An 11035-nucleotide genomic window follows, 5' to 3' on the forward strand; every position below is an offset into this window, starting at 1 on the left:
GGGTATGAACTTGGGTCCTTAGGCTTACAAAGGTGAGCCATCTTCCCAGCCCCTGAACCCCAGTTTTGATGAGAAGGAAAATGGAGTTGAACCAATCACATGAGCAAATACAGGTGGTGTGCTTAAGTCAGGAAGGGCAATGGGAGAGCATGGGTTCCAGTGGCTCTGTAAGACTCCGGCGAGCCTTAGCTTCCCGAGGACCCTGAGTGAATCACGCGGGGCCAGGAATTGATGCAAAAAGCAAGAGGAATTTATTTTTCCAATGAGTGGGGGTCATCTTATACAGAAGGTGAAGTGGTGACCCCATGCAGGTCATTCAGTGAACTTTTTTATACATTTTTCATGGCAGTAGCTATTAGGCACAATGTGGTTGGTGGTACAGTGTGACTTTTTAAACTCATTGGTCTTTAGGGAATGGGGTGGCAAGGACTTCCCTTGTCTGTAGGTGGCCGACGGTCAGTCCTTCGGAATGTGTCACCTCCGGGTTGGTTCCTCTCCCTGTGGTCTGAGGAATGTTAATTAGCCTCTCCCTTCCAGAGGGGCCACAGTTCCATGACCTTTCCAAAGTTCCTGAGCTTCATCTCCATCCCTACAAGGGATGGAAGACATGGATGGGTGGAGACAGTGCTCTTTCCAAAGCACCATGGAAGGGAACAAAAGGTCACTGTCCTCCCCCCATGAAGCAGCAGAGTAGAATGACCCTGGTTTCCCTCTGGACAGACAGGAGCACCTGCCTTGGGGCAGGTTGATAGACCTTTGACTTTCATTGACCTTGTCAGGGAACATTCCCCAAGGGTGACAGAGCTAAAGATGGTTTTCATGGACTGTCACCAGTGTTCCCTTCCCACCCCCACTCCTACCCCAGGACAACTACTACAGTAAGACCTCCTTTTTTACAAAGGAAAACTCTTCCCCATCCTCCCCAGGGCATTCGGTGAATATGAGAGAATCTCCTGCTTCTCCATCTGATGGCCTACTGCTACTCTGTAGGACTATATGACCTCATGGGCAATGGGTGGGAATGGACATCGTCCACATACCAGGACAGGAGTGTTCTCCAGGAAGCATCATGGATTGACACAGCAGATGGCTCTGTCAATCACTGGGCTGAGGTCACCAACAACCTCTGCTTATGAGACCACAAGCTTCTGTGGCCACGGTTGAGGAGACGTCTAGATTCATTGATTTTCAACTTTCCTAATGCTGCAACCCTTTAATACAGTTCTGGATACTGGAATGTGAGCATCTCTGCATTTGAGCAGTCTTACGTGGAAAAGAGCAGTCCGTGTTTCTGTTCCTAAATCAGTATCCCAAGCCCAGTATCTCAAGCAGAGGTTGAGAACCAGTTTTAGAGGCATTGTTGTTTGATATGTAAATGGATTTACTGGGTAGTATTAAGTCAGGGTGGTCTTCTTTTATTATGGAAATAGCGCCTAATTGAAGGCGAGCCCTGGTGAATAAACAATAGCAGAAAATTTCCCCGCTACAGAAATTTGAATTATGTACAGAATTTTTCTTTTTCATAGTTTCTAACAAGCCCCTTTAGTTTACTATTAGTCTTCCAGACATGTTGGAAGCAGTGCTCCTTTAGCTAAATTCTACTTGTGTAATTTAATATTTCCAAGCACGTTTGTTTGTTTGTTTATGTTTTTCTCTGTGTAGCCCTGGCTGTCCTGGAACAGTGAGTTGACTGTAGATCAGGCTGGCCTCAAACTCAGAAATCTGCCTGCCTCTGCCTCCCAAATGCTGGGATTAAAGGCGTGCGCCACCACCGCCCGGCTTCCAAGCACGTTTCTTTTTCTTCCTTTTTTCTTGCGGGGGGGGGGGGGGGGGGGGGGGGGTTCGAGACAGGGTTTCTCTGTGTAGCACTGGCTGTCCTGGAACTCACTCTGTAGACCAGGCTGGCCTGGAACTCAGAAATCCGCCTGCCTCTGCCTCCCAAGTGCTGGGATTAAAGGCGTGCGCCACCACCGCCCGACCCAAGCACGTTTCTTAGTAAATCCTTTGTAACAGAAAATTTACGAGGTTTTCCTGCATGATCCGTACTATGAGGCTGAGACATGAGAACTGCGAGATCCAGGCCAACATCCGTTACCTGAGGCATTGCCCCAAAACAAACAGAGAAGGGTTAAGTAAACAGACTTACTTAACCATTAAACAAGAGGAGACGCCAGTAAACCCCTAATTCAGTTTACTTCAGAGGCTGAGGCAGAAGAAATTGAAAATCAAAGTCAGCCAGGTTGTGGAGGGAACCAGTCAGCCATCGGAAGCAAAAACCTATACTCCACTATTGAATCGGAGGACAAGATTTGAGAGTGCAACCGCAGGAACTTCCGGTTAGCCTCAGCACCTCCTCGCCGATCTTGTAACTTCCGGGCGTAATCGCTGAGTCAAGGCCTTTGCCCGTTACTGACGTCTTCTTCTTCCAATAACCTTTAGCGCCCGGCTCCTCCTGGGTTCTGATTGGCTGCCCAGTGAGGTACCGCCTCCAATCTTCCTCTCTCCTTGATAGAAATTGCTGGACGCTTTTGGGAGTTTCGCAGTTTGTCTTCTCTGATTGTGGAGATTACAAGCAGTTACGATGCCGCGTGGAAGCCGAAGCCGCACTTCCCGGATGACTCCTCCGGCTAGGTGAGACTCTCGGGGCTTCGGACCGAGCGCGGGCGGCCAGGGCGAGGTTCCGCAGCTTGAGGGCTGTGAAGGCGACCGGTGATGAGACAGAGCGAGCGGTCGGGAAGAGATCCGCTACTGGGGAGAACTCCAGGACAGGGCCACATTCAGTGCACTCGGGGAGAGGACTCTGAAACGTGACCTTTTCCCTCGTCTGGGTGGGGGAAGGGCGTTAGAGGGCGTAGTCTACGAAGAGGCGGGGAAGAAAGATATATGCGAAGTTTTCTTACTGTGTTTTGGGAGACCTTAGGCTAGCCTTGACCTTTATATAGGCTTCTCTGGCCTTCCTTGATTTTTCCGACTCCGCTTCCCTAGGGCTGAGCTTACAGGCTCTATAGATTTTTTTTTTAAAAAAGGAAAGAAAATTACCGGTTCCGTGTGGAGAGACGAGAATTTAGAGTTCTCTCCTTCCACCACTTGGGTCCAAGATGTCTATTAATTTGTGGTAAATGATCTATTGAAACATCTTGCCGGCCGGGCAGTGGTGGCGCACGCCTTTAATCCCAGCACTTGGGAGGCAGAGGCAGGCGGATTTCTGAGTTCGAGGCCAGCCTGGTCTACAGAGTGAGTTCCAGGACAGCCAGGGCTACACAGAGAAACCCTGTCTCGAAAAAACAAACCAAAAAAGAAAAAAAAAAAGAAACATTTTGCCGGCCTACAGAAAAACAAATAGAAAATTGTTGACAGCATCAAAATTCCAAAGATCCCACTCTGGGGTAATAAAATCGTACAAAACTAAAAAATGTGATCATACTGGGAGGTAAACCTCGGGCCTCTATATGTCGTAGGGGATACCTCGTCTACCACCAAGACAGTCCCTCGTGCCTCTTTTCCCCAAGGCAAGAGGGGGTTGCCACCATTTCAAGACTAGCAAGGCTTCACATGGAGAGACGCTGTACCCAAACAAAAAGAGATAGTCAAAGTTGCAGTTCAGGCAGGTCACTTTCCCTAGTTTCTTTTTGGATTTGGTGGTGGTTTGTTTCCTTGAAAGGGCTTTCACTGTGGCCTTGGCTGACCCGGAACTCAAAAGAGGCCAATCTGCCTATGCCTCCTGAGGACTGGGATTACAGGTGTGGACCCCTATGCCTGAAACTCAAGAGGCCAATCTGCCTCCGCCTCCCAAGTGCTGGGATTAAAGGTGTTGGCCTTATTCAGGGGATTTCAACCTTTCTAAGTGGTCTCGTTCTCTGAGTAGCTGGGACTGCTGGTGTGTTTATGCCTGTGTGTGCTGGAGGGATTTGGTACCTGTGTGAAGGTCCAAGGGCAGCTAGAGGGAATTTGGTTGTTTCTTTCCACCTTGTGGGTTCCGGGAGTCAACCTCAGGGTGTCAAGCATCCTTTTACAGTGAGTCCTTTCACCAGCCTCCTGCCCCACTCCCATCCACATCCCCAGCTCTAAATCTTAATTCAGGTACTCACTAGACTAGGTTAGTCCTTAATTGTAGTAAATTTTTAATGCTCCATGGTAACACCTGTCTGCTGTTTCTGATAACTGATAAACTAATAAAATGAAAGCTGTTTGCTCATTCTGTAACTCCTAATGTCTTGGAGCTCAGAGAGGTCCAACTGTCATTTAAATAAATAAACCCTTTGGGGATGTTTTTAGTTTTAATTTTCCCTCAGTGGATATATGCAAATGAATGGCCCTGGAAAGTCGGAGGTGTCAGATGACCTGAACCTGAGTTTCCACCTGATTGCTTCCTGAGTGCAATCAGAGTCCGCACTACCACGCCCAGCCTTGCTCATGATGGTTTTTGTTTGGTTTTGTTTTGGTTTTGTAGTGTTTTTCCAGACAGGGTTTCACTGTGTAGCCTTGGCTGTCCTGGAACTCACTCTGTAGACCAGGCTGGCCTCGAACTCAGAAATCCGCCTGCCTCTGCCTCCCAAGTGCTGGGATTAAAGGAGTACGCCACCACTGCCTGGCAACCTTGAGACATAATCTTAAGACAAGGGTATTGTTGGGAGGCAGAGGCAGGCAGATTTCTGAGTTCGAGGCCAGCATGCTCTACAGAGTGAGTTCTAGGACAGACAGGGCTACACAAAGAAACACTGTCTCAAAAAGAGACAAGGGTTTTGGTTCTTAGGTTGGCCCTAAAATTGCTGTGTAGAGCAAGGATGAGAGTAGAGAAGTCAAACTACCGGGAAAAGCCCACAAGCTCTTAGTCCTACATAAAGAACACAGCAACTAAGGAGTGCTGAGGGCCGAGAGAGAGCAGGAGAAAGTGTCCCTCCTCCGGAGCACCATGTGGTCAGCCTGAAAACACACAAGGAATGTACAGACTGGCACATTATATTTAGAAATGTGTGTGTGCACATGTATGCATCTAATACAAATAATGGGAAAAAAGGCTATGAATTTGAGAATAGATCAAGGAAGGGTGCATGGAAAGGAGCTAAAATAGAAATAAGTCACTGCGTGGCTTCCAAACGTGTACCTCTGAACCAGGCCTGTTTGGTCTTCAGTAAATTCCAAAGTCATTTGTCTGGGAACTGATGAGTTTTGTTGTTTTCTTTCCAGCCGGGCCCCTCAGATGAGGCCTGCTCCCAGAAGAGCACCTGCAGCTCAGCCTCCAGCAGCAGCTGCACCATCTGCAGTTGGCTCACCTGCTGCTGCCCCCCGGCAGCCAGGCCTGATGGCCCAGATGGCTACCACTGCAGCCGGAGTGGCTGTGGGCTCTGCAGTGGGGCACACCCTGGGTCACGCCATCACTGGGGGCTTTAGCGGAGGTGGAAATGCTGAGCCTGCAAAGCCTGACATCACTTACCAGGTGAGCTCCGGGGCAGCTTCTCCTTCTGTGCTCTTAGTTTTCTGAGATGAGTTGACAGCTGGGAAGCATCTTTTATGACTAAGCATTTACTCTGAGACCATGAGGACCTGAGTTCAAATCCTGTGAACCCACAAGAAGTCAGGCCTAGCCATCCATAGCTGTAACTCCTACCTTGTGGGGTGGAGACAGGCAGGTCCCACAGCAGGGCTGGCTGGCCTGCTGAGATGAACTAAGTAGTTTGTGGTTCAGTGAGAGAGAAGCCCTGTCTCAGGAAATAAGAGAAGGCAGCCAATGCTTGGTCGGTCTCCCCGTGGGCACCTTTGTCCACACATGTGGGAGCATCACACACAAAGCCATATAGTGTGGTCTGGGTTACAACAGGACAGTCTGCCTTACTGTACAACAGCCATTTTCCCTTTAGGTGATAAATTTGTTTTTGAGAGGATCTTGCCTAAGCTAGCCTTGAACTCCTGGCAAGCCTCCTGCCTTGGCTTTCAGTACTTATCTTGGCTGTACTTATTTGGGTTTCTGTTGTTACTTTTGGAGACAAAGTCTTCGCTGTGTGACCCAAACTGTCCTCCAACTTGTAGCAGTCTTCTTGGTTGGCCTCTCAAGTGCTGGTGTCCCAGGCAGAGCCCTGAGGCCTGGCCTTTCAAGTCAGCCTTCCTTACATAATCACAGTCCCTTTCATGGCTTTATGATCCCTTACCTGGTTTGGTGGTTTGGTTTTTTTTCCACTTCTTTCTCTAGGATAGATGGTTTTTCTAAGAAGGATGTATTCTCTCTTGTATATCCGTGTCTGAAATCCTCATCTATCTCTTTTTCTCATACTTTCCTATAATCCAGTTTTCCTTAGAAATAGCTCACTTTTATATATGTTTGTACATATGTTTGTAGTGCTGGGATCAATCCCAGGGCAAGGAACACAGTCCTAACTATGGAGTCCCTAACCCATTTTTAAAGTTTTGGTCTTATGTTTATTTACAATGTTAGGATCCAGCCCAGAGCCTTGAGTATGCTCCAGATGGTGTGATCTGTCATATGTTTGTTTTGTCTTTTGTTTTTGAGTTGGAGGGGACATCTTGTTCTTTTAAGTCATTTTCACTGCCATGCTCCTGGGTGGCACTAAACTCACACTGAATTTGCACCTTTCTCCAGTTGTTTCCCCAGCTCCCAGTGTGTGAGCCCTGCCCTTGTGTGGTGCCCTGTGCTTTCTCATCTCTAGACAAGATGTTGTGCCTTTGCAGGAGCCTCAGGGAGCCCAGCTGCAGAGCCAGCAGTCTTTTGGACCTTGCTCTCTAGAGATCAAGCAGTTCCTGGAGTGTGCCCAGAACCAGAGTGATGTCAAGCTCTGTGAGGGCTTCAACGAGGTGCTGCGGCAGTGCAGGATTGCAAATGGTAGGTGACTTGTCCCTGTGCTCAATGATGGTCCTGAAGCCTGTAGGGTAGTGGTCGGGTTACAGCCTGTGGGTTGAGACCTCTTTGGGGTTGAAAGACCTTTTATAGGAGTTCATCCACATGTCCTCATCAGTGAGATGACATCAGGTGCATGTGACAGGGTTGGCACCATAATGTACTCAGCGTGATGGCCCTGAGGTCTATTTAGTTAAGTCCTCCAGTAGAACCTTGTTTGAGGCAGAGTTTCTTCTACATATATCATTTGCTGTTGTACAACTCATGGTGTAGACCAAGTTGGCCTCCAGAGATCCGCCAGCCTCTGTCTCCAGAGTGCTGGGATTAACAGCACACACCATTACTGCTCTGCCCTAGTAGGACTCTTAACAGTATTTACAGTTCAGTACTTGTTTTCATTTTCCCACCTTCACAGAGCACTGACTGGTTCTCAACCTTAGTTCCTCATGTTGTAATGACCTCGAACCATAAAATTATTATTATTTTTTATTTTTTATTTTTATTTTTTTTTTTGAGACAGGGTTTCTCTGTGTAGCCCGGGCTGTCCTGGAACTCACTCTGTAGACCAGGCTGGCCTCAAACTCAGAAATCCGCCTGCCTCTGTCTCCCAAGTGCTGGGATTAAAGGCATGTGCCACCACTGCCCAGCCATAAAATTGTTTTTGTTGCTACTTCCTCACTATAATTTTGGTACTGTTAAACTGTAGCCTAAATGTCTAATGTTAAGGATATCTGATGTGATTCTCCTGAAAGGGGTGGAGCCCCTCAGCTGAATTATTAGATGGGAGGAAGTGTTTAGGAATGGAATTAAGAGGAACTTGTCCTAGCCAGGGTGAGGTTGTACATGTCTTTAATCCAGCACTCAGGAGACAGGCAAACCCTGTTTCAAAAAACTAAAGAAAAAGAGAGGAACCAGTGCTATTTAAAAAAAAAAAAATCCATGTTTCCCAATAAGATTCACTGCCTGTTGTCAGACCCATCCCATAACAGGGAAAACCCAGACTGAGGCCAATCCCTAACTCTGGAACTCCCCAGACAAAATGCTGGGGATGTCTGTGTAGGAACTGGTCCAAGGAAAATCTATTTCTGGGACAGGGTTGTTGGGTAGAGACAGGCAAGGAGACAGTGTTGAATTAGGAGCTGCTCAAAACCATCACAGGGACTTATGAGTTCATCATACAGTAGAGAAGATTACCACAGCGGTTCTTGACAAGGCACAGGTGTAAGGCAACCAACATCGAGGCTCAGCTTTCTGATGTATCCAAGGCATTCAATAGAATGGGGGATAAAGTTGACTTTGTCCATGCCAGATTCGCCACAGGGAGCCATTGTGTTCCAATGGAGGGTCCCTCAGCAGCACCACTTCACTCTACACTGCCATGCCCTTGAGGAAACTCCTTAGCCTCTAATAGAGGGCTAGTAATCAAATTTAGAGGGAGAGAGACACAGACAGACATTGACTTGCCCAAATTTATAACTCTCTGTTGGTTTAACATCTATCAAATTAGCTGTCTGTTTCAGGCCTTTGTGGACAGTCATAGTGTCTTTCTTTCTATGGTAAGGATAGAGTTGAGGTTTGAAGGAAGCCTGAAATGGCATTGTTGGGTATCTTCTAACTTAACCTTTTTGTTTTTTTTAAACAGGTCTAATCTAATCAAGAAGTTCAAGCTGAAGAAATGTAAACTTGGTTCTGTAGTATAAGTGTGGGCCTTATTCTAACAGCTCCATTGCTTCGGAATGGCCACGAGAGAGTTTTAACTATAGATGTTTACTGAGGCTTGTAGTGTTGGTTACTGGGCAAATGTTTGGCCTCCTTGAACTTAACTGTATGGTGATTGAGTTAAATACAATAAATTGGTTTATTCTGAAATGTGTAGTAAGTGTCCATATTGTGTGTGTCTGCTGAACATAATGGAGCCCCAGGAGAAATGCCATCTGGCATGCCTTTGATTCATCTCAGTGCTTCTCAACATTACTAATGCTCTGACCTTTTAATGCGGTTCCTCGACAAAAAAAACACAGGTTTTTTTGATCCAGATCTTGGTATAGAGTCTATGAATCTATGAAAAGCTTAGGCCCAGGAAAGGTCATATATGCCTTTAATCCCAGAAGACATAGGCAGGCAGATCTGAGTTCAAGGCCAGACTGGAACAGTAAGTTTCAAGTAAAACAGCTTTGGTCTAGGCTGGGTGCTACACACCTTTAAACTTTCCATACCTGCTGGAGGTCTACATAAGGACAGTGGCAGAAGGAAGGGTTCTTCACCTGCTGGCACTTACTTGCCAGCACATCTGTTGGAACCTTCTTCAGGATTCCAGCTTATACAGAAGTCCAGCTGAAACGACTAGCCTCGTGGGAGTGAGCAAGTAGGCTCTTGGACTTCCCATTCACAGCTGCCCATTGTTGGGTTAGTTGGACTGCAGACTGTCATTCCAATAGATTCTGTGATTAGAGAACCTTGTCTAGTGTAACCATACTGCTTTTTAAATGGTTCTAGCTGCTCCAGGCCGAGGGTTCCTGCAGTGCAGACAACTTCAGGCAAGCAGACCCAGCTCTTGGTTTTTATTTGCAAAGGGGGTCCTGTGCTTCAGTGTGGTCAGAGCATACTGTTAAGAATGACATGAAGCCTGGTCTACAGAGTGAGTTCCAGGAGAGCCAGGGTTACACAGAGAAAGGCTACACAGAAACCCTGTCTCGAAAAAAAAAAAAATGGCACAGAGCAGGGTACAACCTTGAGCATATTTTTTCAAAAGTACTATTTCTCAAGAAGTTTTAGTTTCTGCCAGATGGCTTTGCAAGAAATTTTCAATGCTTTGTTTGCATCGGATGCGTGTATCTGGTGCCCTCTTCTGGCCTGCAGGCATAGTGAAAGCAGAACACTATACACTAGTATTTTAAAAAAAAAATCCTCTGTACAATTGTTTTCCCTGTAGTATTTGGATATTTTTACTTCTTGCAAACCCAAGCTAAAACCAACCCCTTCTATGCTTGGAGGTTGGACCTAGCACCTCAGGAAAACTTTGTCACAGTTCTCCCAAATTCTACCCCTATTCCCTCAGAGATTGTTCCAGGTTTAAACCAAGCTCGGCATGCTGTATCTGTAACCCCAATATTGGATAGCAGGCAAGAGGATTTCTACAAGTTCAAGGCAATCTGTCTCACATGGGTGAGTCAAATATAGCTGTCAATCAGGAGAAATAAAAGGTCATCGCCATGCTTGGCTTTGCACACCTGTAGTGTCAACACACGGGCGGAGGCAGGAGCACAAGTGTGAAAGCATCCTGGTCTGCATGGTTTTTGGGTAGTCAGAGTTGTGTATTAAGAAGCTTGTCTTCATGCCGGGCAGTGGTGGCGCACGCCTTTAATCCCAGCACTTGGGAGGCAGAGGCAGGCGGATTTCTGAGTTCGAGAGTTTGAGGCTAGCCTGGTCTACAGAGTGAGTTCCAGGACAGCCAGGGCTACACAGAGAAACCCTGTCTCGAAAAACTAAACCAAAAAAAAGAAGCTTGTCTTCAAAAAATAACAGTGCGTTCCTTTCAAAGCTGGTGTTGCCAGGCTGGAGAGAGGCATGGCTCATGGTAAGAGCACTTGCTATTATTTCAGAGGACCTGAAACTAAATTCAGTTTTCCATACTCACACAGTGGCTACAACAGTCTCTATCTCCAGTTCTAAGAGATCTAATGCCTTTTCTGACATCTGAGCATATACGACATTCCTGTGGTACACATACACACTGCCAGCAAAAGACTCATACACATAAAATCTCAAAAACTGGCTGGAGAACTAACTCATTCCTTAAGATCACAAACCACGCCGGGCGGTGGTGGCGCACGCCTTTAATCCCAGCACTTGGGAGGCAGAGGCAGGCGGATTTCTGAGTTTGAGGCCAGCCTAATCTACAGAGTGAGTTCCAGGACAGCCAGGGCTACAAAGAAAAACCCTGTCTTGAAAATCAAACACACACACACACACACACACACACACACACACACAGAAACCTCGCTTTCCCAGAATTTGATCTCCAGCACCCATATCAGGTAGCTAAGAACCATCTATAATTCCAGCTGCAGAAAAATCCAACACCCCTGGTTTGGGCAGGCACTAATACTCAAGTCCACATACAGATAGACATGCTGCGATGGTTTGTATATGATTGGCCCAGGGAGTGGCACTATTAAAAGGTGT

General features: G+C 46.9%; 1 protein-coding gene across 1 annotated transcript; it reads left to right on the forward strand.

Moving 5' to 3' along the window:
* The first annotated feature begins 2491 nt into the window (after positions 1 to 2491).
* LOC114620110 (coiled-coil-helix-coiled-coil-helix domain-containing protein 2) lies at positions 2492 to 8719 on the forward strand. Its single transcript, XM_028766126.1, has 4 exons — positions 2492 to 2631; positions 5188 to 5437; positions 6685 to 6835; positions 8493 to 8719. Exons 1-4 carry the CDS (start codon positions 2582 to 2584, stop codon positions 8501 to 8503), a joined length of 462 nt encoding a protein of 153 aa, XP_028621959.1. The 5' UTR covers positions 2492 to 2581; the 3' UTR covers positions 8504 to 8719.
* The last annotated feature ends 2316 nt before the right edge of the window (positions 8720 to 11035 follow it).

This window comes from Grammomys surdaster, unplaced genomic scaffold (assembly GCF_004785775.1).
Source record: "Grammomys surdaster isolate TR1022 unplaced genomic scaffold, NIH_TR_1.0 166, whole genome shotgun sequence".
Taxonomy (NCBI): Eukaryota; Metazoa; Chordata; class Mammalia; order Rodentia; family Muridae; genus Grammomys; species Grammomys surdaster.

Excerpts from the sequence above, each read along its gene's own strand:
- LOC114620110 (XM_028766126.1), top strand. The coding sequence starts at position 2,582 with ATGCCGCGTGGAAGCCGAAGCCGCACTTCCCGGATGACTCCTCCGGCT. Across the intron at positions 2,632-5,187 it reads CGGATGACTCCTCCGGCTAG|CCGGGCCCCTCAGATGAGGC; the intron begins GTGAGACTCTCG and ends TTTTCTTTCCAG. Across the intron at positions 5,438-6,684 it reads AGCCTGACATCACTTACCAG|GAGCCTCAGGGAGCCCAGCT; the intron begins GTGAGCTCCGGG and ends GTGCCTTTGCAG.